This window comes from Heterodontus francisci, chromosome 40, assembly GCF_036365525.1.
Source record: "Heterodontus francisci isolate sHetFra1 chromosome 40, sHetFra1.hap1, whole genome shotgun sequence".
Lineage (NCBI taxonomy): Eukaryota > Metazoa > Chordata > Chondrichthyes > Heterodontiformes > Heterodontidae > Heterodontus > Heterodontus francisci.
The window spans coordinates 6,316,132-6,342,757 of record NC_090410.1 but is presented as its reverse complement, the minus strand read 5'-3'; the positions used below and the strand labels follow the sequence as shown (position 1 = coordinate 6,342,757).

The following is a 26,626-nucleotide window of genomic DNA, read 5'->3' as shown; positions in this document are numbered from 1 at the left end:
CATTCTGTGGGCTACTCTGGTGAAACGGTTTTCAGGTCCCACCTTCTCACCGATTATCACTTCACGCATCAGATCACTGCCTCCCCTCCACTGAATCTCACCTTTCAGTTATCATCTAATTGAACGGTGGGCCAGACTCGATGGGCTGAATGGCCACCTCCTGTTCCCTGGTTCAACCCCTGCTCACAAACCATTCATAGAATGATACAACACAGAATGGGCATTCGGCCCATCATATCCGTACTGGCTCTTTCTGCTGACATTCTCTAGCCGTGTTTTATGTATGAGCTCGATGGTGAAAAACGACAGCCAAACCTTGAGTCCAAATCGGCCTTTTTTTTTTAATGAGACGGGTAGAATCATTCCAGTTTATTACACAGGTCAGGTTACTAAAGGATAAAATCTATTCTCATTCAGACACTGAACAGTAAAACACACGCTGAATCCTCAGGTAGTGTGTATATCAAAAAGGGAGATGATTGCTTAATTCCCTTGTCAATCACACCCGGAGAATACACGGCTGTAAATGACTGGGATTAACTTTACGCACAGAAATTATGTGGAACTATCCTCCACTAACTGCATTGTTGCTGGGAAAACCTGCCGTAACTGGGAGAGTTTGCTGTAGTTGCAGAGTAAATTAAAACCACAAGTCCCCACCCACCTTCTATTCATTGGCTGACACAGCAGTGTCAAAGTGCACTCTGATGTATAAAATTCAACTCTGGAAAGTCACTCATTCTTTTTTCAAATGGTCTCCCTTTCCTTCTGATGGGACTCGCTCACTCCTTGATGTACCTTAACCACGTGTGTTGTCTGGGCTCCAATGCCTCAACCATTCTCTACGTCCGCTTCCGGCCAGTGAGAAGCAGTTGGGCTATTTGGCCACAGAGGGCATCGCAATCCTATCCTCCCGTCAGCTGTTTGCACATCCGCCAGGATGGATGGCAACCCAGGACTGAGAATCCTGTCATTATGATCCATATCCCCAGGATGCGGAGGTCACTCCCAGAGTCTCTACTGCCAGTCCAGTTGAGTTTAGCTAATTTTGAACCGGGCTCCACACTTTAGGAAGGATGTGAAGGAAATAGAGAGGGTGCAGAAAAGATTTACCAGAATGGTTCCAGAGAGGAGGAACTTTACTTACGAGGATAGATGGGAGAATCTAGGGTTGCTCGGCTTAGAGAAGAGAAGGCGGAGAGGAGATTTGATCGAGGCGTTCAAAAATCATGAGGGGTCTGGACAGAGTAAAGAGAGAGAAACTGTTCCCATTGGTGGAAGGGTTGAGAACCAGAGGACATCGATTTAAGATGATTGGCAAAAGAACCAATGGCGATATGAGGACTTTTATTTTTACACAGCAAAGTGTGTTTAGGATCTGGAATGCACTGAGAGTGTGGAGGAGGCAGATTCCATCAGAGCTTTCAACAGGGAATTGGATCAGTACCTGAAAAGAAAAAGAAAAAAAATTGCAGGGCCGCAGGGAAAGGGCAGGGAGTGGGACTAGGTAATTGCTCTTACAGAGAGCCAGCACAGTCTTGACGGGCCAAATGGCCTCTTCCTGCGCTGTAACCATCCTGCGAAATGAGGGGCCACTTGGCTCAAGCCTGGGATATTCCTGGTCTGTACAGATCAGAACTGCAGCACACAGTTCCCCGACCTCCCTGTAGGGAAAGGAAACCTGCTGCCCTTACCCGGTCTGGGCCTCCACGTGACTCCTGTCCCACACCAGAGCGTGGCTGACTCTGAACTGCCCTGCGAAATGGCCTAGCACACTCCTCTGCTGTATCACCTGCCAGAGACGCTCAGACCCGGCTATCAAAACAAAAAAAATAAAACCCAATTCCACTCAAACCGATCACCCCGAGTGTGACCACGGAATTTCAGCAGTGACGCAGGTCTGTGTGGTTCAGTAGCACACAGGCCGAGACAATAGGGAGCTGCAATGGTCCTGAGGCGATCGTGCGGCCATCCTCCTGGGATTCACTGCCGCAGGAGCAGGTCTGTGACAGCAAAGGCCACCTGTAAGGTGCAAAGCATTTCAAATTACAACACAGCTCCAGGTGCACCTTTCAAACCGATTATAAGCTCACCCAACAACAAAAAGGAGCTTGTGTGAGCTGCCCTCTGCACCTAGCCATGGCTGAAAGGTTACGGAACCAAGGCGAGCAGTTAAGACTTCAGTTAGATCATGGCTGGTCTACATCTTAATGGCAGAACAGGCTCAAGGGGCTGAATGGCCTCCTCCTCTTCCTATCTCTCTCTTTTGGCTTGTTAGAGTCAGTGGGTGAATACTAACCTCTCATTTTGGGGAGGGGGATATGGGTGAAACCCCTCCCCACACACAGAGGAACCTGATTGCTACTTAATGATACCTATATTTGGGTTGCCAACCTTGCAGGATTGCACTGGAGTGCCCAGGAGCACGGTCACGGGGGCATTGTAAAAATCATTCTCCTTGAGCACTTACGCTTAACTAAATCATAAAAAAATCATTGGCGATGATTGAAGTGGAGAATCATCCAATCAGGGAAGGAAGATTTTGCTCATTTTCTGATTGGGTACGGAGGCAGGGCTAGGAGAGAATGGACATGTCAGGCGACCAATGGCAGCAGCACAAGGGGGTGGGGCTTAGAGAGAGGACAGTCACATGATAAAACCTCCAGGAGTCCGCCCACAGTTGGCAACCTCCAAACATGTCCATTGATCCACCTGCCTTGTAGAGCCTTCTGAGCTAGGCCCGAGACCCAAGCTACATGTGTTTATTCACGGCTCCAGCTCAGTATTCTGGCAGGGATAAGATGCAAATTGGCCAAGGGGACATCTTTGCAAAGCTTTCCTGGAATCCAACACCAGCCCTGCCTCAAGGTTGAGGAGTTTCTTCTCCGTGTCTCTCGTTCCTCTCCCCATCCACATGCGCAAGGCTTCGAAGGAAGGGTTGGAAAGGGGCTATTGGGATTCAGAGCTCCCCTTTCTTCTCGCTACAGTCCACGCAGACCCTGACTGGATGGTCCCAGCCCCGCGAGGGCACTGCTCTCAGCTCCGGGGAACACTGGCTGCAGAAGCCTAGGCCGCAGGCTCGGCAGTGGTGTTTGGCCGTCTTTGGGGCAAAGGACTTTCCGCAGCGGTGACACTTTGCGAGCTCGTGATCCGGCACCCAGTAATCAGGCCTCGCCACGTCCTTCACAAATCCTGGACAACACCAACCGGCAAAAAAAAAAACACACGCCATTAGCCACCTCCTACGAACAGGCCGCACCGCATTCCTCTCCTTGCTGCGATACCGTTGCCTTGGGCACCAGCCGCTGCTACCTTGCCCAAGTCATCACTGGTGAGCCCAGACTAGGAGTGCTGGCAGGCTATTCGCCAACTGAAGGCATCGCAGCCCTCTTCCCAATAGTCATGCACATGGTCAGGGTAACAATCAGGTGTCTAATTTCTCAACACCCCAACATTACAACAGTTACTACTCTTCAGAAGTATTTAATTGGATGTAAAGCATTCTGTCGGAAGATGGCACCTCCGACAGTGCAGCACTTCCTCAGTGGTGCACTGGGAGTGTAGGCCTGGCTCATGTGTGGCTATCAGTCAATGACAAAGACTGGGTGCGATGCCCTCTGTAGCCGAATAGCCCAGCAATGTTTAAATGGCTTCTGAAACACACCATAGCCTACGCAAATGTTGTGATTGGCTCAAATTCTCCAGCAACCAAACAAAAAACACTTCACCGACAGAGAATTTCCACTCAGTGACCCCTGCCAGCACTCTGGAGATTAACTCACGTGGGTGAGCAATACCATGGGAGATCTGCTAGTGGTCCCTCCCTCTGTGCTCTCCATGTTGAAGGGGTGCAGCTTATAATCCTGAGGGATTGGGTCAAAGTTTACCAACGCAGGAGTAACACCTTCAGACGACACAGTTAATTGGACGTACCAAGGGGATATTCAACCGCTGAAGTCATCACATCCAGAGTGCTTTGCGCCACTTCTGTAATCCTGCGAGGCAGTAAACTTTTCCCTTCTCTGGCTGCTTCCAGCTCCATTCCTGCAAATCAATTCATTCAAATGAAAGGAAGAAAGCAACTTTCAGTTTGAAGCAAGTCAGTCTGTTTCAGATAGAAATTAGCTCAAGAAATATAGCACTCGATCGAGCTGCACAAAGTCCCATTTCTACTCCCAGAGCCAAAGGTAGACGCAGTGTCTCACACACTAGTGAACACACCTCACCGGGTAACTCGCGGTCACATAGTGTCTGCTGTGGCTCCAGATTCAAGTCCCGGGTTTGAGCACAAAGAAAACCAAGGCTGACGCTCCCAATGCAGTACTGAGGGAGTGCTGCACTGTCGGAGGTGCCGTCTCTCAGATGAGACGTTAAACCAAGGCTACATCTGCCTGCTCGGGTGGATGTAAAGATCCCCTAGTTCTGTTTCGAAGAGCAGCAGGGGAATTCTCGCTGGTGTCCTGGGGCCAATATTTATCCCTCAACCAACATCACAAAGACACATTATCTGGTCATTATCATGTTGCTGTTTGTGGGATCTTGCTGTGCATAAATTGGCTGCTATGTTTCCTACATTACAACAGTGACTACACTTTCAAAGTACTTCATTGGCTGTAAAGCGCTTTGAGACGTCCGGTGGCTGTGAAAGGTGCTATATAAATGCAAGTCTTTTTTTTAAACTTCAATGCTTTTTGCCCTTTAACCTCTCCCGACCTCTCCCTCCTCCTTTGAGACGCTGCTTAAAGACCTTTGACCTTGCTCAGTGACCAATAGCTTGGTCAAAACCGAGAGGTAGCAGATAAATTGCTAACACACGGCTTCAGTTTTTGTTTCTGTCAATCCAGCTTCCTCCGATCTGGAAGGTACAACTCCCGCTGGGAGGAGTAGACTGCCAGGATCACCAACGGCCCCTTCACTACCTCACCCAGGGGGAAGCACTGACATCAAAGCCCAGGCTGTTGTGTAGCCACAGGATATTTGACCAATGAGATATACTCATATTTAAGGAGGAACATGATCAATTCGGGCAGTCAATTGTCCAACCCCTTGTTGGGCATTTTCTTTACTCCATGTCAAGACCCACTGGAGTGTGTTTTTGCTCCTTGTGTTAATTTTAATGAAACAATAATTTTCGGCAGCACCTTCCAAACTTGCAACCTCAACCACAACAACAGCAGCAAATGCATGGGAACACCACCACCTGCAAGTTCCCCTCCAAGTCACACACCCTCCTGACTTGGAACTATATCACCGTTCCTTCACTGTCGCTGGGTCAAAATCCTGGAACTCCCTCCCTAACAGCACTATGGGTGTACCTACCCCACATGGACTGCAGTGGTTCAAGAAGGCAGCTCACCACCACCTTCTCAAGGGCAATTAGGGATGGGCAATAAATGCTGGCCTGGCCAGCGATGCCCACATCCCATGAATGAATTTTTTTTTCAAAAAAAAAAAAGGAAATTGTAAAGCTTGGGACTTGTGCAGGGGCAGCAGGGAAGACGGGCAGCAGGCCTCGTGAAAATTTAATTTCTTGCTCTCCCGCACAGTCCCAGAAAGGTAGCTTTTGCAAAGGGCTGGCACAGGCATGATGGGCCGGATGGCCTCCTTCTGCGCTGTGAGGTTCGATGAGAAAGGGGTTCATTCCCAGTGGGTTTAAGGCTCTCCCACCATTTCCAGCAACCAACTAACCCAGCTGGGAGAATAAAAACCACACACATATTGTAGTATCTCAATCCCAATAAGCATTTTTTACATAAAAACCAAGTGTGTCTACCTCTTCCCGTTTCCTCAAGTAAAACCCCGAGTCTAATTCATTAAATTCAAAACATGCAAACAGAATTTTGTTTGTAAATGTTCTATGACAACCTTCTTCTTGGCAATGATTTACACGATCCCAGACCTCCTCTTTAACCTTGGACAGGCATTTCTCAATCCTTTTCTCAATAGACACAAGCTGGGCCTCTTGCAGCTACCATTCACAGCTCGAACTCTACGACACTTGTTAGTGCACAGTTTCTCATTGAATTCAATCAATTGATTTGGCTTTTTATCAATGGAAGCATTTAGAGACGGGTCCAGTTCATCGGCTGCATTTTTCACAGCTGCCAACACGACACCATCAGTCTCGCAGTTTAACAAGCCCAGCATCCTGTTCAACACTTCAGTGTTTCCACGGAGTTTGTTAGATTAAACAGGAGAGTGTCACAAAGTACCGATGAATACTTTCTCCCTTGTGAGAATCTCAAAGAATAATTTCCGATCAACTGTCAGTATACAGCTGTGCCTCAGTGGGAAGAACTCTCATCCCATGAAAGAATATTAAAAAAAAACTCTGGAGTCTAAAAGGGGCCAAGTTCCACTCCAGAGACTCGAACACAAAAATCGAGGCACTCTTAAGATTCTGACACTCCCTGTGCAGTACTGAAGGAGTGCTGCACTGTCAGAGGAGCTGTCTTTCAGATTAGATGTTAATCCTGTCTGCTCCCTCAAAACGATGTACAAGATTCTATTTTAAAGAGCAGCAGGGGAGTTCTCCCCGGTGTCCTGGCCAATATTTATCCTTCAACCAACATCACTAAAACAGAGTATCTGGCACGTTTTGCTGTTTGTGGGAGCTTGCTGTGCGCACATTGGCTGCTGCGTCTCCTACATTGAAACAGTGACGACACTTCAAAAAAGAACCTCATTGGCTGTAAAGCGCTTTAGTAGGTTCTGAAAGGTTCTATATAAATGCAAATATTTCTTTTAAAAACACATTTCTGTCATTCACTAAAAGATTGGTGCGAGGTGTTGCACTGTTACGTTTTCTCAGGCTTTTGACCCGAGATGCTTAAAGCCGATCTAACTGCTACTGTTTCCCCCCAATGCAGGACTGGATACTGATATCAGCATTTACAAAGATCCAGCATTTGATCTCTGCTTCGTGACTCGGGCAAGGCATCAAAACTGGCAAAAGTGCCCCTGATTGACAAGAATTTGCAGCACAAAGGAGGTCATTTCCTCGATGGTCAAAGACACAGCTGCCAAAGGGGGAAAGTGATGAAAGTCGGGGAGGCCACAATTGGAGGAGGGTTGAGATGTCGGAGGGTTGTACGTGCTGGAGGAGGCTGCAGAGAGGGGGAGCTTGGATCAATTTGTAGAGGTCACATTGAACCAGCTTCAGTCAGAGTAGAGTAGACATAAACGGGTCATTCTCAGGTTGGCAGGCTGTTACTAGTGGGGTACCGCAAGGATCAGTGCTGGGGCCACAATCTATATCAATGGCTTGGATACGGGGACCAATTGTAATATTTCCAAATTTGTTGATGACACAAAACTAAGTGGGAATGTAAGTTGTGAGGAGACTTCAAGGGGACTTGGACAGGTTAAGTGAATGGGCAAGATGGGATATAATGTGAATAAGTGTGAAGTTAGCCATTTTGGTAGCAAAACAGAAGGACAGAGTATTTCTTAAATGGTGAGAGGTTGGGAAGTGTTGATGTCCAAAGGGACCTGGGTATCCTGCATGCAGGTGCAGCAAGCTATTAGGAAGGCGAATGGTATGTTGGCCTTCACTGCAAGGGAATTTGAGTACAGAGTAAAGATGTCTTGCTGCAATTGTATAAAGCCTTGGTGAGACAGCACCTGGAGCAGTGTGTACAGTTTTGGTCTCCATTTAAGGAAGGATATACTTGCCATAGAGGGAGTGAAACTGAGATTCAGCAGACTAATCCCTGGGATAATGGAATTGTCTTAGAAGAGATTGCAAAAACTGGGCCTGTATTCTCTAGAGTTTCGAAGAATGAGAGGTGATCTCATTGAAACTTACAAAATTCTTACAGGGCTCGACAGGGTGGATGCAGGAAGGATGTTTCCCCTGGCTGGTGAGTCCAGAACCAGGAGACTCAGAGTAAGGGATAGACCATTTAAGACTGAGATGAGGAGGAATTTCTTCACTCAGAGGGTGGTGAATCTTTGGAATTCTCTACCACAGAGAGCTATGGAAGCTCGATCATTGAGCATGTCCTGGACAGAAATCGATGGATATCCGGATACGAATGACATCAAGAGATATGGGGATAGCGCAGGAAAGTGGCGTTGAGGTAGATGATCAGCTACGATCATATTGAATGGCAGAGCAGACTCGACGGGCTGAATGGCCTACTCCTGCTCCTATTTCCTATCTTGGGAACCCGTGTGACTTCACCTTTTGTACCAGTCTGCCATGAGGGACCTTGTCAAAGACTTTACTGAAGTCCATATAGACAACATCCACTGCCCTTCCTTCATCAATCACCTTTGTCACTTCCTCAAAAAACTCAATCAAATTAGTGAGACACGACCTCCCCTTCACAAAACCATGCTGCCTCTTGCTAATAAGTCCATTTGTTTCCAAATGGGAGTAAATCCTGTCCCGAAGAATACTCTCCAATAATTTATCTACCGCTGACGTAAGGCTCACCGGCCGATAATTTCCTGGATTATCCTCGCTACCCTTCTTAAACAAAGGAACAACATTGGCTATTCTCCAGTCCTCTGGGACCTCACCTGTAGCCAATGAGGATGCAAAGATTTCTGTCAAGGTTTCCAGGGACCAGAGTCAGAGTCAGAGTTTTACAGCACAGAAACAGGCCCTTCGGCCCAAAGAGCCTATACCGACCATCAAGCACTGTCCTAACTAATCCCATTTCCCCACACTTGGCCCGTAGTCTTGTATGTTATGGTGTTTCAAGTGCTCATCTAAATATTTCTTGAATGTTGTGAGGGTTCCTGCCTCTACCACCCCTTCAGGCAGTGTGTTCCAGATTCTAACCACCCTCTGGGTGAAAAACTTCCTCCTCAATTCCCCTCTAAGCCTCCTGCCCCTTACCCTAAATCTATGCCCCCTAGTTATTGACCTCTCCGCTAAGGGAAAAAGTTTCTTCCTATCTATCCCCCTCATAATTTTGTATACCTCAATCAGGTCCCCCCTCAGCCTTCTCTGCTTCAAGGAAAACAAACCCAGTCTAACTAGTCAGTCTTCATAACTGAAATGCTCCAGCCGAGGAAACATCCTGGCGAATCTCCTCTGCACCCTCCCCATTGCAATCACATCCTTCCTACAGTGTGGCGACCAGAACTGCACACAGCACCCCAACCGTGGCCCAACCAACACTCCATACAGCTCCATCATAACCCCCCTACTCCTATATTCTATGCCTCGGCTAATAAAGGCAAGTATCCCATAAGCCTTCCTAACCACCCTATCTACCTGTGCTGCATAGTCTGGGGTTTTGGTCTGCCTTTTCTCTGCGAGACAACTTCGACTGCCCAGAGTGTTAGTCATGGCCTCCTGAGCAGATGCCACGGTCAAAGTACTGATTGGTTTCTCAAAAATTAATTCAACATGCTCCAATTCCTCCTCAAAAAGTGGTTGCAATCACCCAGCAGCTAATCAGGCAAGGTGGGGGGTGGTGGGGGGGGGGGGGGGGGTGGGGGGCAGTGCGGAAAGTGGGAGAAAACCGCCTCTCTCAATGATACAACTTTCCAGCAAAAAGGAACATAAACTATTACCTGTGCTGTTCCCACCTCTTCTGAAGCAATGGTCGCACACTCTTACTGCAGTGATACCCCAGCCCCTCTCGGGGACCGGCATGCTTTTACTGGAACAGGAATCACAGCAGCCCTCTCCGCAGGATCTGCAGTGATGTTTCCGCTCTCCTTCCTCGAAAAGCTTCTGGCACTGATGGCATTCCTGTGAAGAACCAGCTTTGTGTTAATAGGGGGCGAATGGACTACGAATGCACCGCAGATTTGGAGAGAGTAATTTCACTTCATTGATGAGCTCGGACTGATTCTAAAAACAAAGTGAATTACTGGAACAACAAGTGAGCAACGAGCAATGGATGAATCCCCGATTTCAGTTGCTCCCCCATTGGCAGCCTTTCCTTCAGCTTTTTACGCCCTAGGCTCTAGAATTCCCTCCTTAAACTTCTCTCCCCCTTTAAAAGCTGCCTCTTTGGCCTGTCCTGATGTGTGGTTAAAGGCACTAGATAAATGCAAGTTGTTGTTGTCTGCCAGCCTTCCTGCTGCAGTGGAGGGACAGAGCGGAGGGTCAGCCGGGGCACAGCGGAGGGTCAGTCGTTACGCTATCACCTGCCTCTGGTCAGCTGTGCCCGTGGCAGTGTGGATAGAGTCTAACAGTGGGTCATCTGCCCATGACAGGCGGTTAGGGGAGGAGGTCAGCTTTGAGTGACACACTCGACCTCCAGCTTTTAAAATAAGCCCAAAAGACTTGCCAGGTTTCTCCCGAGAATCTCAATGATCTGGATCTAGTATACAAGTGTTTATCACAATGTAGTCACGAATGTGGGAGGCCAAGTGCCCGCTCTTAGTCCCTCAATCCAGAAAGAGCCAAACATCCCACCCACTGAAGTTTTTAAAGAAATGTATTCATGGGTTGTTAGCATCTCTGGCAAGGCTGAATTTATTGCCCATCCTGAGTTGCCCTTGACAAGGTGGCAAGCCGTCTTCATGAACCACTATAGCCTCTCCAAACTGGTCATGTTTTTCAGATGATGGCAGACGGAATGATGAGGCTTCCAGGAGCTCCTGGTAATTTTATCATCACCATTGGGGAAAGAACAAACAAAAAGTCTTGCATTTATATAGCGCCTTTCACAAACTCGGGACGTCCCAAAGCTCAACACAGCCAAGGAAGCACGTATTAAAGTGTTTTAAAATGTAGAAAATGTGGCGGCCAATTTGCGCACAGCAAGCTCCCACAAACAGCAATGTGATAATGACCGGATAATCTGTTTTTGTGATGTTGATTGAGAGATAAACATTGGCCAGGACACCGGGGAGAACTCCCCTGCTCTTCATCAAAATAGGGCCATGGGATCTTTTACACCCACCTGAAAGGGCAGACAAGGCCTTGGTTCAATATCTCATCCGAAAGACGGCACCTCCGACAGTGCAGCACTCCCTCAGCACTGCACTGGGAGCATCAGCCTAGATAGTTGTGCTCAAGTCTCTGGAGTAGGACTTGAACCCACGACCTCCAGACTCCGAGATGAGAGATATAATAATTGCTTTCCCCGCCTTACAGAGGTTTGGATTCTGGGTTGATGACAATGACTGAATGCTTTTTTGTTTAAGGGGTTAACTCACGGCGATCTGGGAGTTGGGCCTCCAGTATTCCGGAGCCACCTGATCGGTTAACCAGGCAGTGATGACCTTGGTTGGGCCTGTGCTGTACTCGGTAACCGACTGGATCACATAATTGACACCATCCAATACCCGCTGAGCTCCATTGCTGTTATCCTTCAGAAAAGCCTCATTCTGAAATTTAAAAAAAAAGACTTGCATTTATATAACGCCTGCACGACCTCGGGACATCCCAAAGCACCTTACAGCCAATGAATTTGAAATGTAGTCACTGTTGCAATGTCGGAAATGTGGCAGCCAACTTGTGCACAGCAAGATCCCACAGACAGTGCTGAAATAATGACCAGATCATCTTTTTTTTTAAATAATGTTGACCAAGGGCGCCGGGGAGAATTCCCCCCCTTCTTCGAGATAGCGCCGTGGGATCTTCTACGTCCACCTGAGGGGGCAGACGGGGCCTTGGTTTAACATCTCACCCAAACGACAGCACCTCTGACAGTGCAGCACTCCCTCAATACTTCAGCCTGGACTTTCCGCTGTAGTCTCTGGAGTGGGGAAATCAATCAGATCAGCCATGATCTGATCAAATGGTGGAGCAGGCTCGAGGGGCCGAATGGCCTACTCCTGTTCCTAATTCGTATGTATGTATTTACAGACCATCTTACTGAAGGCACAAATGCGGATCAGGCAGCAGCCCCTGAAGCAGGGCCTCTGGCTTGAAGAAGTCAAATTCAATTTTAATAACGTGGGATCCCAGGATGTTTTTTGTTGTTGATTGGAGTCCATGATTCTGTCTGTTTATTCCCCATGAAAACTCGCAGCATTGGCTACAAAAGAAAGCCTTCATGAAGCACCTTCTCAAGTCTCATCTCATTATCACTCTCACCACCTTCACCTTTTTCACATTAATTACTCAAAAAGCCTCTACAAAGAAATTGTAACATAGAAGTAGGCCTTTTAGCCCATGTTGTAATGGCCCTTCATTGTCCTAACCCCATGTGTCCATTCTATTCCCAATGCCCTTTACGCCCTCTCTTTCCCCACAACCTCACAACCCTAAATAAACGCCTTTCTCTTCTCTATGTCCTAAATCTATTACGTTTAATTTTATATTTAAGTCCACCTGGTTCTAGACCCCTCACTGAATAAAACAAATTCTGTTTCGATTACATGGGATTCTAAGACTTTGTTCAGTGTTAAGAGAGAGAGCATGAGAGAAAAAAAAAGAGATGTTTGTATATCATAAATTTTTACTTGTTTCTTTCTCCCGGGACCACGACATAAAAACAGCATCAGCGTTTCAGCTAGTTTAATGCCTTCTCTATGTCTGTCGCCCTGCTTCCTTGTGAATGTGCAGAGTGTTTGTCACCTTCGGGTCTCCTCAGGTTTTTCACAGACAGTTAGACACTTGTTCAGGCGATTCGCACCCTCCTCTTGCTGCTCTGCTGCCCACGGCCTGTCAGAAGTCATCAGTGTCCACAAAGCAGCCCCTGACAGATGGCTCAGGGAGCAGCAGTGTTTACAACCTTGTCTCTCTCACTCGCTGAGGCTGGTTAACACATGCATTGTGATCAGGGTAAGATAACAGGGCAGCCAGAATTCATGGCTTGTTTATAATCAACACTAAGCCCAATATCTGCCTTCCAGGGCGGGGATGAATGGCCCAGGAGCTGGTCTTCCAGAGGTACAAGGTGCCAATGTGTATGGGTCCCAATTTGGGGTTGCTAACTCTGGTTGGATGAATTCCTGGAGATTTCATCACAACCCCTCCTGCCTCCAACTGCCCCGCCCCCATTGATCCCCTAACCTGCCATTCCTCATAAGCACCGCCTCCCTGTGCTAATCATTCCCCTCCCCCCCCACTCCACATCTTCAATATTTTTATCACTAATAAACCCTCAAGATTCTTCTGATCACAGCCATGTCCTGAGGATTAATCTTCCTGGGCACTTCAAGGCAATAAGTCGGACTCACCCCTAGCCACACGTGCTTTAATTCTGGACGCACAACTGACCCCTCTGGGTCTTGGTTTCCAATCCAGTACTGTCTGCTGCGATAGATAATCCCGCAGTTTGGACATTCCAGAACATATCTAAGCAGCAAATTAAAACACAGCAGATTATAAGCGAAACTATGCATTGTCATTTTTGTTAACCATTTTTTCCCCCCCATTCTCTTCCATTTTTCTTGAATAAATTATTGAGAAATCCAAGAGCTCCCGTTATCGGCGGCCAACTTGGTCAAGGCTGGATGGGGTCTGGGGAGAAGGGAAGGTGAATCAGGAGCTGTTGAGTAGGGACACCAAGGTTGGGTTTTGGAAGATCGTCGTCGGAGGAGGAGATTGTGGGAGGTGAGGAGTTTAGCAGTTGACAGGTCCTGGGAGTAATTGTTACAAGTCTGGAGTTCAACAGAGCAATAATGAAAGAAAGAAAACCTGCATTTATATAGCGCCTTACATGACCTCCCCCGCCCCCTCCCCCAGGACAGCACAAAGCTCTTTACAGCCAATGAAGCACATTTTGAAATGCAGTCACTGCTGTAATGTAGGAAACGCAGCAGCCAATTTGTGCACAGCAAGATCCCACAAACAGAAATCTGATGAATGTGTTTTTTTTTTAAAAAAGTGATCGGGAAATGAGCATTGACCAAGATCCAGATGAAAACTCCCTGAAACCTTCTTCGAAACAGGAGCCATGGGTTCTTTTACACGAGACAGCAGGTGGGGCCTCGGTTCAACATCTCTGCAGGTTCAACTGAAGTATTCAAACAAAGTGAATTAGACAGTTATCTGAAAAGGAAGAATGTGCAGGGTTACAGGGAGAAGGCGGGGGAGTGGCACTAAGTGAATCGCTCTTTTGGAGAGCCAGTGCAGACACGATGGGCCGAATGGCCTCCTTCTGCGCTGTAACAGTTCTCTGACTCTGGAAGACAGCAACCCCGGCAGTGCAGCACTCCCTCAGTGCTGCACTATGAGGAAGATTGAGTAGGAGAGCATAGGCGAAATACAGGAGCAATTAGAGAGGGAATTTCAAAGAAGAGCAGGGCAGTTCTCCAGGAGTTGCAAAAGGCGCTAGAGTAATGCTCATTCTGTCCCTTCCTTCTGAGGAGCAGGGCAGTGAATCGGCCAGGATTCCTGCTCTTCAGTCTCGATCTGTGCAGCTGACCTTCCCACTACAGACAGCAAACACAACTCACTCACCCCGACCAGGCGTAATTTGCAAGTCCGAACCACTTGCTGTCTGTTGATGCAGCGGTTTTGGGGTTCACGGTCACCTCCAGGCCACGCTCGTAACACATCTGGACCAATTCAGAGAGAGAAATTTTGACAAGGGTTCAGAACTCAGCACTGCCTCCTTGCCCGTATACACACCCCCATCCTGTCCGTGTACACACACACACAAACACAAACTGCGTTCTGGAGACAGATGGAATACAGACTATGGAAATAAATCTGCTTCCAGATCACAACAAACAGCTGCGTAAAAAAAAAAATTCCTTATCTCCCCTCTAATCCTTAAATCTTTGTCCCTCTGGTTACCAACTCTCCTGCCACTGGGAACTGTCTCTCCTCATTTACTCTATCAAAATCCCTCAATTTGGAAACCTATTAAATCTTTGCTGATCTTCTCCGCTCTAAGGGATGGAACACAAGTCATTGGCAGTAGCACTTACCCTGCAGATTAGCACCTTGTTGTTGTACTGGTGTGTGTAGCGACAACGGCCAGTTGCACGGTGAGGGACATTGTCCTTCAGGTGGTTCATGCTGTTTTCACAGCGAGCCCTGTGATACACAAAGGAATAATAAAGACTAATGCTCCCAGTTACAAACCGCACCCAATTTACACCAACCAATGTTGTTCTCTTTAGCTACTGGTTTGAGATCAGGTTCCCACCGTGTGGGTACAGGGGGAGATTTATGAGGATGTTTCCAGGACTGGAGAATTTTAACTATGGGGAAAGGTTGGACAGGCTGGGGTTGTTTTCTTTGGAACAGAAGAGGCTGAGGGGAGATTTAATTGAGGTGTATAAAATGAGGAGAGGTCCAGATAGAGCAGATAGGAAGGACCTATTTCCTTTAGCAGAGAGGTCACTAACCAGGGGGCACAGATTTAAAGTAATTGGCAGATGAATTAGAGGGGAGTTGAGGAGAAATGTTTTCATCCAGAGGGTCAAGCGGGGACTGGAACTCACTGCCTGAAAGGGTGGTAGAGGCAGAAACACTCGTCATATTTTAAGAATACCTGGATGTGCACCTCAAGTACAAGGGGTACAAACCAAGAGCTGGAAAGTGGGATCAGGCTGGATAACTCGGTTTGAGATAGCACAGCAACGTCGGGCCGAATGGCCACCTCCTGTGTTGGGAATTTTCTATGGGGCAGCAGGGACTCAGGAACGTGCTGCCCTCAATCTGTCTCATGGAGTCAGCAGGACAACATCATCATTCCTTCCCCCACCAACCCCTTGATACTTATTAATCATGTCCCAGGCTCTTGGCAAGATTTTTATTATTTCCTGGGATGTGGGCATCACTGGCAAGACCAGCATTTGTTGCCCATCTCTAACTGTCCTTGACACCCGAGTGTCTTGCTCGGCCATTTCAGAGAGCATTTAAGAGTCAACCACATTGCTGTGGGTCTGGAGTCACATGTAGGCCAGACCAGGTAAGGATGGCAGATTTCCTTCCCTAGGGCAGAGTGAACCAGATGGGTTATTTTTTTTTTTACAAAGATCAATGATAGTTTCATGGCACCATTACTGAGACAAGCTTTCAGTTCCAGATTTTTTATTAATTAATCGAATTTAAATTCCACCCGCTGCTGTGGTGGGGTTTGAACCCCTATCCCCAGGGCATTAGCAGGGGCCTCTGGACTACTGTTCCCAGTCCTCCCTTTACCCAACGCAGTCTCTTGGGGTAGTATTAAGTTTGGAGATGGTGTAAAATGGACAATATTGAATGAGAATTAAACACCCCGGTCGATTTACCCCCTCAGATTGAGAGGGGGAGAATGCAAGTTCACTCCCCCGTTGAATAATCGAGGGGCTCAGACACACACGGTGCAGCGATAAAGGTAAAGGAAGTGCACAGAAAACACAGTAAATTTAATCCTCTGTTGAGGCCGCTTTCTGTCTGCGGGACGTGGGTTGTGCAACAATCCGGTGGCTCGCGCATGGTGTTGCTCCAGTGAATTCTGGCTGATTGCTGGAGGAAGCTGCAAAGCCAGGAAGCTCGTTAATCTGAACGGGTGATGGAATAAAATGCAACTCTCCAGACTCCCGCACGAGGACCACACTCACCCACAGCTGAGGCAGACATTGGAGCACCTGAAATATTCATCAGGAAAGAAGGAGTTGGACGCGATTCGGTCGTCTGTTATCTCCCCATTGAATCGCTCACTCAGGGCCTGCAACAAACCAGGGAACAATGAGGCTCAAACAGAAAGAACTAGCATTTATCTAGCGCCTTTCCCAACCTCAGGGTGTCCCGGAGCGCTTTACAGCTGACGCAGCACTTCTTTTCTTTGAAGTGTAGTCACTGTTGTAATGTCGGGATCATGGCAGCCAAGCTCTGCACAGCAAGATCCCACAAACAGCAATCGATCATGATCAGATTAGATTTATTGTAAGTGGCGTTTGAGGGATAAATATCGGGCCCAAGACACAGGGCCAGGGTATGTACCCTGCTGTTTCTTGAAGATAGCCACCGTGGGATCTTTTACATCCACCAGAGAGAGCAGACAGGGCCCTCGGTTTAACCAAGAGACGGAACCTCTGACAGTGCAGTGCTCCCTCAGTGCCGCACTGGCAGTGTCTGCCAAGATTATGTGCTCAGGTCCCGGAGTGGGAGTCGAACCCACGACCTTCAGACAGGAGTGCGTTCATCCAAAACTTCCGCCCAGATCATTTGCTGTACACTTTGCTTTTTCACGTAAATCCCCCGGCACAGAAGGAGGCCATTCGGCCCATCGTGGCCCATGTGGATTCTTTGATAGAGCTGTCCGATTGGTCCCGCTCCCCTGCCCTTTGCCCATTTCCTAGTAATTAATTCTCTTAGTAATTCTTCACGTTCCTCCACCCACCCTCTGTGTTACCTTCAATGCGCTGTAGACAATGGTGGGCGGTCTCCGAGAGCGGGTCGAGGTGTTGTTTGCCCTTCTGTGCACTGCCTGCAAGAACCCAGTGAAGTCAGTAGGCGGGACTGTCGTTCGTGTGCCAATGTACTCAATGGAGTTGAAGGCTTCTGTGCTCAAACCCAGTTCATGGAACCTCTTCAGGAGTAATTGCTCTGCACTTCCTGAAGTCCGGGAGTCTAGGGAATAGGCACAGCAACTAAACTCTTTGAAGCGATTCTGTACGTCTCAGATTTTTCTTTCCATTCACAGGACATGGGCATCGCTGAAGACCAGCGTTTATTACCCGTCCCGAATTGGGTCTGGACTCACCAGGCAAGGATGGCGAATTTCCTTCCCTAAAAGGACATTAGTGAACCAGATGGTTCATGTTCACCATTACTGAGACTAGCTTTTTAATTCCAGTTTAATTTAATTCATTGAATTGAAATTCCCCCAGTTGCCATGTGGCGGGATTTGAAGAAGTCTGGCCTCTTAACATAACCACTAGGTTACCAGAGCTCCACTTGGACTGGGCACCAGGTGCTCCCAGAACAGGACACCAGCAATTTCAGAAGGGTTGGAAGCAAACTATAAGTGCTAAAATAAAATTGATTTTGGGTTATAAAATTACAGGAGACACCGCACGGTAAGTGTGACGAGGGAATCGTCGGAGCCTCAGTAAAATAGACATTATTACACTGACAGCAGTCATCAATACAGAGCAACAGTAAACGTGGCCAGTTTAAGACCACATCTCACCAGACTGGCTGACACCTCCCCTTCACATCTGATACCAGGCGGATCAGAATCGGAGCCAACTCCCCCCCCCCCCACCACAACGAGAGAGAAGCTCCAGCTTCAAGTTAGATTCTTACTCCCTTTTATTTTGGATATTCAGCTACTCGGGCGTGTTAATGATGAGTTTCTGGCAGTTGACAGTCCCACATGTATTTCCATGTGGGAAAAGGGGTGGGGGGGGGAGTTTGGAGCCAGGGTTTCATCTGAGTAGCGAGAGGTGGGGAGATTTGAGGGGGCGGGGGGTGCGGGGGGGGGGGGGGGGGTTGGGATGGAGGGTGGGCAGACGGGGACACAGAGGGGAGAAGGGTGGGCAAAATGCTCGGCCTCTCAATGACACCGGAAATAAAACTGAACCTGCCTGGGTGTTTTCCGGCCCCTGACCATGCCCCCCCCACCCCCTGCCAAGCCTGGCCTGGGAGACAGGAGCACCCTTCGCCCCTCAGGCCCCCAGAAGTTCCAATTTAAAGAACCCTACTCCCTTTTTGCAGGTGTTCCACTCGCCAACTGCACAGAGGTTACGATTGGGACACAGCGGGATCCCAGAGGGTGACGGTGATGCCCTCATTTTAACTGACCCCACCCTCCCCAGCCTGGTTTCCAGCACGAGTTAAAAATCAGGGCCACCGGGTTTAAACCCACCTTCCCATTCGCTTGCAGATATCCCAAATTGCTGCCGCCAGTGTTTCAGTTTAGAATTATTTCAGCGACTAGTCAAGAACAGGCCTTTCCCAAACCTCCAGACCCACTTAACTCAAACCAAACAAACCAACTTGGGAGAAATACAAGCATCAATAAGACTGGACATTGAGAGATTTGGAATGGTGGGGGGGGGGGGTGGGGGGTGGACAATAGGGTCATGGGTCACAGTTTCCACCTCCCTGAGGTATAGTGTGGGTAGATTCACAGTAAAACCCCCTCTTACACTGTCCCAACACTGGACTTCAATCTAACATTCTGAATCCTACTGCTGGAGAATTTATCCTGATGTTAATGATCAACCTCGGGAGGCTAGAGATAACTAGAGATCAATTAGCTTTGCTGGCTTCAGCCAATGAGATTTGGGTTTAACGCTGTCCGGAAAGATTTCATGTCGCACCTCCCCCCACCTGGGCTAGATTTGAGATCTCGCATAGGTCAGTGTCTAACCCCAGTGATCACTCCCCCCCCACCCCCACTCACAAAACAGCAATCCCATTGCTCACTCCGCAAGCACTTACCGCAGCCGAGTAACTTAGTGTTCAAGGTCTCGTGGAAGATGATGAGAGCAGGCCCGAGGCTCGATAGGGGGACCTCCAGGCCGCAGCGGTCAGACATGGCCTTCAGCTCGCCAGTGAAGTGCTTGAGGTAGGCCTGCGAGGCGTTGCCCAGGAAACGGAAGAGGTCGTTGTGCAGCCGCTCTGCCTGGGTGCGGTAAACCACGATGTCGGAGACGGCCAGCACCTTCAGCAGCAGCCGCAGCCGCTGGTTCTGCTTGGTCGTGGCGCCCAACAGGCCTTCGGTGTCCAGGACGATTAGGGCCAGCGCGGGGTCAAAGGCCGCCCACACCCCCACGGTGCAGGAGTCCTGAGTCTCTGAGGTGCTGAATGTTTCATGGCCGTTGAAGAAGGTGGCGTTTAAGGTGTGCGACTTCCCGTCCCCGGTGTTGCCGAAAATGGAGAGAACCTTCACCGCCTCCTCAGCCGACGCCCCCAGTTTCTCCACGAAGCTTTCCTCATCGGCCACCTTTCGAACAAGAAAGCACATCAACCCTTTCGCGGTGCGTGCGTCAGCTGTGGCTCAGTGGGTAGCACCCCTGCCTCGGAGTCAGAAGGTTCAAGTCCCACTCCAGGCTGACACTCCCAGTGCAGTACTGCAGGAGTGCTGCACTGTCGGAGGCGCCGTCTTTTGAATGAGACATCAAGCCAAGGCACCGTCTATTTTGAAGAACAGCAGGGGAGTTCTCCCCAGTTTCTTGAGCCAATATTTATATCTTCAACCAACATCTCACAAACAGATTTTCCTGTCATTATTCTATTGCTGTTTGTGGGAGCTTGCTGTGCATAAATTGGCTGTCGCGTTTCCTACATTACAACATTGACCATGCTTTAAGACGTCGGCAAAAAGATGCTTTGAAACGCAAATATTTTCAATCATTGTGCTGTACTGAACTACGGGATTTAGTTTCACAAATAAGAGAAATCATTGTAGGGATTTCAATAGAGGATCTCCTGTCATAATCCCAGAAAAATACATTTAGCATTTAGCAAATGAGCCTGTAATTAGAGCTAGTGTGGTCAGCATCAGTAACATCTCTTAATCAATCAATTGGGATGATTAATCCTTAAACGAAAGCAGATAATGAAAAACTGTTTCTGCTGGTTGATGTGTCTAAAACTAAGGGGACACAAGCTTAAAAATCAGAGCCAGACCTTTCAGGAGTGAAATTATTATTTTATTTTTTATTTATTTAGAGATACAGCACTGAAACAGGCCCTTCAGCCCACCTAGTCTGTGCCGACCAACAACCACCCATTTATACTAATCCTACATTAACCCCATATTCCTACCACATCCCCACCTACCACCTACCTACACTAGGGGCAATTTACAATGGCCAATTTACCTATCAACCTGCAAGTCATTAGCTGTGGGAGGAAACCGGAGCACCCGGCGAAAACCCACGCAGACACAGGGAGAATTGCAAACTCCGCACAGGCAGTGCCCAGAATCGAACCCGGGTCGCTGGAGCTGTGAGGCTGCGGTGCTAACCACTGCGCCACTGTGCCGCCCTAAATTAGGAAGCACTTCTATACACAAAGGGTGGTAGAAGTTTGGAACTCTCTCTCTGCAAACGGCAATTGATGCTGGATCAATTTTAATTTTATATCTGGGATTGGTAAGTTTTTGTTAACCAAAGATATTAAGGGATTGGGGGGGGGGGGGGGGGGGAGGAGTTAGGCGACAAATCAGTCATTGGTTCAAGGGGCTGAATGGCCTCCTGCTGTTCCTATGTTCCACTTCGGCTCTCAAATCATAATTATTCCCCCTTTTAAAGGGGCACAAGTAATTGCATTCCACATCCTTTACAACTTATAATTTTCTTCCTTTTATGCACTGCACACTACACCCACTGGTCGTAGAAGGCCTCAAGCATTCCTGCAGACATTGCATGCTCCCCCTCCAGGGGCACCCGACGTGAAAACATCTCCGTGTAAAAGAGGCGGGCAGCTGGAGTGAAAACCCCCATCGACTTGCACTCTGCCTGGACCAGTTAATGGCCAGGCCCTGCGGCAGTCCTACAACAGCAGTGTTAGTTACGACGAGAGTCTGCACTTGTGACTTATTTCATGTGTGACTTACGCACAATTATGTGCCACCTACACAGGTGTTATTCCCGTGTCACTAAAAGTGCAACACAAGTGTTGCAAGTCTCGTCACTGGGAATATCTATTCTTCTGCTGCTAAGGAAGAATCACATTTAATTCTGAACATGTTAATTTTGTGTATTACTCTCAATTCATGCTCTTGAATTGCCTTCCAGCATTGGAGAGGCAGAATTACACCCTGGTGTTGTGCAGTTAGAACGCACTCAGCTACTCAGTGGAGGGCAGACTGCTTTTCATAGTTTCACTGGGGATGTAAGGGTCCATTTCACTGTCACTGGAACAAGAACTCACCGAGGATCCTTTGACAACACTTTCCAGACCTGTAACCTGCAAGTTCCCCCCCAAGCCACACACCATCCTGACTTGGAACTATATCGCCGTTCCTTCACGGTCACTGGGTCAAAATCCTGGAACTCCCTTCCGAACAGCACTGTGGGTCTACCTACACCAAATGGACTGCAGTGGTTCAAGAAGGCAGCTCACCACCACCTTCTCAAGGGCAATTAGGGATGGGCAATAAATGCTGGCCTGGCCAGTGACGCCCACATCCCATGAACGAAAAGAAGTCTGGGAAATTCTTGGGCACAAAGGACAGGAGAAAGCAATGCAACCATATCACACTTGTACTCACCTTCTTACTCTACACTGGGACGCTCTGGGGGTGGAAGGTGCCTTTTCCCCTACATCAGAACCCATGCTCAGGGCTGCAGTGTTCATGAGGTGGGGGAGGGGTAGGGGTATAATTCAGCCCCCCACCCCTCATTTTCTAGCTCACTTGCTGTCAGGGCTGTCATTTCAGTGGGGGGGGGGGGGGGGGGGGGGGGTGGAAAGCAGATTAAGTGGGTCTGGCTCTGATCTGATCCCCTCCCCTCCCTTTTTGGAGAGGGGGGTGGGGGGAGGTGGGGAGGGATGGTGGGAAGGGAGATCATTTAGGCCAACACAAGGAACTTGATCGTGCAAATCCAGGCAGGGTCAGGTCAGGTCAAAAACAGCACCGCCTGTAACCATGAATGTCCTTTGAATCAGTGACTGCCGCTGTGCGCAGGTAAGCATAAAGATAGACTTGCATTTATATAGCGCCTTTCACAACCCCAGAACATCCCAAAGTGCTTTCCAGCCTTTACACTTTTGGGAATGGAGCCACTGTTGTAACGTAGGAAGCACAGCAGCCAACCTGTGCACAGCAAGCTCCCACAAACAGCAGTGTGATAATTGGCCAGATCAGGTTGAGGGATAAGTGCTGGTTAGGCCTGCTGGGAGAACTCTCCTGTTCTTCTTCAAAATAGCGGCCATGGGATCTTTCATGCCCGCCCGAGGGGCCAGACAAGGCCTCAGTTGAATGTCTCATCTGCAAGGCAGCACCTCTGACAGCACAGCACTCCCGCAGTGCTGCACTCGGTGCAAGGCGGTCTCGATTCCATGCTCAAATCTCTGGGTTGCATCTCAAACCCACAATCTTCTGACTCAGGAGGTGAGAGTGTTACCCATTGAGTTACAGCTAATATTGTCAGCAAATCCATGCTTTACCTGTGAAATTGCCTAAAGGACTTTTAATTTTAATATTGCTGAAACAGACATTTTGTCCAAACTTTTCATCTTGCACTCATCAGGACAATTCTCAAGAATACCAATGTATGGGAAAGGAACAAATTTATACTATATGAGAAGAGGGTTCTGATTGGTTGGCAAGTGGACTCTGGTACAGGCACATTCTCCATGGCAACACAGCTACCAATCAGAGTTCACCTGCCAACCAATCAGCACCCTCTTCTCCTACAGTATAAATTTGTTGCTTTCCCTTACATTGGTATTCTTGTGGGTTGTCCTGATGAGTGCAAGATGAAAAGCTTCGACAAAATGTCTCTGTTTTCATCAATACTCAAGTTCTGTCCTTCCAAACGACTATTTAATTTTAATCTCAAATTATGGATTCTGAAGGTCTACAGTTAGCCTGTTTATCTCTTACCGGAGTAAATCACGTACAACATTTCAGCGCAGATAAAATATCTCCTTTAAACAGCACAAACACGTAAAGAAAGACTGGCATTTGTATAGCGCCTTTCACAGGCGCAGCGCAATCCCAAAGCACTTTACAGCCAATGAAGCGCTTTTTGAAAAGTGCAGTCACTGTTGTCATGTAGGAAACACCCGGCAGCCTAATATGCGCACAGCGAGATCCCACAAACAGATAATCTGTGATGTTGACTGAGGGATAAATATTATCCGGACAAATGGGCTCAGAAAAGACCAGTTCATTCAAAAAAAAAAGAACAATCTATCGACTCAAAATTGCCCAGATCCAGAGGGCAGGGACGCAAGATGTGGCGCAGGTTTAAAGAACAATTTTCCGCGTGTGTGTGTGGGGGGGGGGGGGGGGGGAAACGGGCGCAAATGTAGCCAATTGCCGAGTCACCTGACCGCCGGAACTCAACCTGGAAACAAAGTCGCGATGGAAACAAGAAAATTGTTACATTGTCGCCAGGAACATTGTTACATTTGCCCCAAAAGGCTGCGCTTCCTGAAGGGCGGATGTCAATTGCAGGCCACGACAGGAGTGAAATCGCAGTGAAACCGACCGAGCTCATCAATTACACCCGCTGATTTAAAACAAAAATTCCATTTACCTGTAAGGTTTCATTCTCGTCCACTAACAGGAAACTTTTGACCCTGTCTCCCGTGTGGTGGTTAGTGTTCAACCCTCCCATCTCTTTCAGAAGCGATGAGGACATTTTCTTGTGTGTTTTGTGTGTGTGTGGCCCTTTTTCACATCATTTTCAGGCTCTCTCCCTGTTCTGTTTTCCACCCACCTACCTACCTCCCTCCCCCAAGCACCATCAAGCTTCGGAGGCAGCTGGTTAATCCGCAGAAAGGCCTCCGATTTATTTTCTCAAACCCTGCACTGTATATAAAGGAAGCAGAGGTGCAGCCTATCCAGCAAATCAGTCTGCCCCGCCGTGTCATATGACAGACTTCACTGCTCTGTGCTGAACACCCCTAAGGGTTCAAACGCCTGAATAATCCCCATTAGGGAAGTCCCGCATAACCTACAGCCTAGCTCAGAACATTTTATGAACTCGGTTACCCTCAGCATATATTCCATAGATAAACCAATTGTAGAATTCATTGGTAAGTCTAAAATAAGGGCCAAGAACTATATTTAAAAAACTTGAATTTATATAGCACTTTTCTTAACCTGGGGATTGAATTGCATTCACTGTTGTAGGAAAGGCAGTAGCCAATTTGTGCACAGTAAGATCCCACAAATAGCAACGAGATAAAGTACCTTTTATTTTGATTGAGGGATTAACATTGGCTAGGACACCAGCAAGAACTATTGGGCGGCGCAGTGGTTAGCACCGCAGCCTCACAGCTCCAGCGACCCAGGTTCAATTCTGGGTACTGCCTGTGTGGAGTTTGCAAGTTCTCCCTGTGACCGTGTGGGGTTTCACCGGGTGCTCTGGTTTCCTCCCACCGCCAAAGACTTGTAGGTTGATAGGTAAATTGGCCATTATAAATTACCCTTAGTATAGGTAGGTGGTAGGGAAATATAGGGGATGTGGTAGGAATATGGGATTAGTATAAGTGGGTGGTTGATGGTCGGCACAGACTTGGTGGGCTGAAGGGCCTGTTTCTGTGCTGTATCTCTAAATAAAATATAAATAAACTCCACTGTTTTTTCTTCTTTGAATACAGGATCTCTTACATCCAGCTGACAGGGCAAGTAGGGCCTCGGTTTAATGTCTCCTCCAAAAAACAGTACCTCTGACAGTACAGCACTCCCTCAGTACTGCACTGGGAATGTCAACCTGGATTTTTTGCACTCAAGTCTCCAGAGTGGGCCTGGAACCCAAACATCTTCTGAAGCAGACGCAAGGGAATATTTGTCTATCATTATTCCGCCACCATGAAGAAAGTCTGGACAACATCAACTTGGATTTATACAGCACCTTTGATTCACAAATCAAAAATAAAGGATGCTGAACTGTGAGACAATGACCTAAAGCTGGATCGAAGAAATTAGTTTTAAAGGAGGAGACAGGGGAGGAGAGGTTTAGGGAGGGAATTCCAGAGCTCGGGGCCCAGGCAGCTGAAGGCACGGCTGCCAATGGTGGAGATATTAAAATCGGGGGATGTGCGAGAGGCCAGAATTAGAGGAATGCAGAGATCCCTTTGGGTTGTAGGGCTAGAGGAGGTTACAGAGATAGAGAGATTCTGAGATTAATTCGGACTTCGGTCTTGAACGTAAAACCTTTCTGACTCAGACTCAACTGCTGCCAACTAAGAAAGTTAATTAAACTCCAGCATTAGCACACTCTTGGAGGGGTATCCTACAACTTGGGTCTTGCCTCGGTGTACTTCGTTCTCTGGAGTGAGAGTGTCCAATCCATGAATGAACAAATAAGTAGTGCATTTGATTTACCACTAACTTGGAGGTTCTGGAGAAGCACAAAGATGAGTTTCCACACATCAGCCTCCCCCCCCCCCACCCACAAATGATCGAAAAGAAGTTCCTCCCTTCACTGCCGCCTTCCGCTAATATTCCTTAGGCGTCTCTCACCAGTGGCCCACAAGCCTAGAATTGTCAGCTTTTGTAAAAATGAAGATAGACTTGCATTTATATAGTGCCTTTCACAACCTCAGTACTTTACTGCAAATGAAGTTCTGTTTTGAAGTGTAGTCACTGTTGTAATGTAAGAAATGCAGCAGACAATTTGTGCACAGCAAGCTCCCACAAACCATAATGACTGGATAATCTGTTTTTTAGTGATGTTGGTTGAGGGTTAAATATTGGCCAGGCCTCTTACAGTCATAGGGTCATAGAGTCATACAGCACAGAAACGGGCCCTTCAGCCCATCATGTCTGTGCCGACCATCAAGCACCTACCTAGTCTAATCCCATTTTCCAGCATTTGTCCCATAGCCTTGTATGCTATGGCGTTTCAAGTGCTCATCTAAATACTTCACTTGGGAAAACTCCCCTGTTCTTCTTTGAAACAGTACCATAGGATATTTTACATTCAGCTGAGAGGGCAGACGGGGCCTTGGTTGAATTTCTCATCAAAAAAAGGGATAATATTTCCAAATATTTGGAAACTTCTGCAGAGCTCACTGAGGGATCTCAGAGCTCCCTCTGTGCAGCGAGGTTATGAATGGGGAGCCGAGGCTGAGCCACCCCTGGGTGATTGACAGCCCCAGTCCAGGGGAAAGGGAGGACTACAACTCCCA

The 26,626-nt window shown here is 48.0% G+C and overlaps 1 protein-coding gene across 2 annotated transcripts; it reads right to left on the bottom strand.

Annotated features, from left to right (window-relative positions):
- Positions 1 to 326: 326 nt before the first annotated feature.
- Positions 327 to 24,345, bottom strand: si:ch211-11n16.2 (zinc finger FYVE domain-containing protein 1). 2 transcript variants are annotated; one of them, XM_068018916.1, is made up of 11 exons: positions 24,025 to 24,345; positions 19,253 to 19,757; positions 17,217 to 17,434; positions 16,423 to 16,529; positions 14,800 to 14,908; positions 14,327 to 14,424; positions 13,102 to 13,219; positions 11,131 to 11,301; positions 9,532 to 9,712; positions 3,934 to 4,044; positions 327 to 3,192 (listed from the first exon to the last, which is right to left on the bottom strand). In XM_068018916.1, exons 1-11 carry the CDS (start codon positions 24,127 to 24,129, stop codon positions 2,960 to 2,962), a joined length of 1,956 nt encoding a protein of 651 aa, XP_067875017.1. In that variant the 5' UTR covers positions 24,130 to 24,345; the 3' UTR covers positions 327 to 2,959. The 2 variants fall into 2 exon arrangements, with proteins under 2 accessions (XP_067875017.1, XP_067875018.1); XM_068018917.1 differs by lacking the exons at positions 17,217 to 17,434; positions 19,253 to 19,757.
- Between the last annotated feature and the right edge of the window lie 2,281 nt (positions 24,346 to 26,626).

Bases quoted from the DNA above. Each gene is read 5' to 3' on its own strand.
- si:ch211-11n16.2 (XM_068018916.1), bottom strand. From the start codon at position 24,129: ATGTCCTCATCGCTTCTGAAAGAGATGGGAGGGTTGAACACTAACCAC. The intron at 17,435-19,252 runs GTAAGTGCTTGC...CCTATTCCCTAG, and splicing joins CACTAAGTTACTCGGCTGCG to ACTCCCGGACTTCAGGAAGT. The intron at 3,193-3,933 runs GTACGTCCAATT...GGTGTTGTCCAG, and splicing joins AGCGGTTGAATATCCCCTTG to GATTTGTGAAGGACGTGGCG.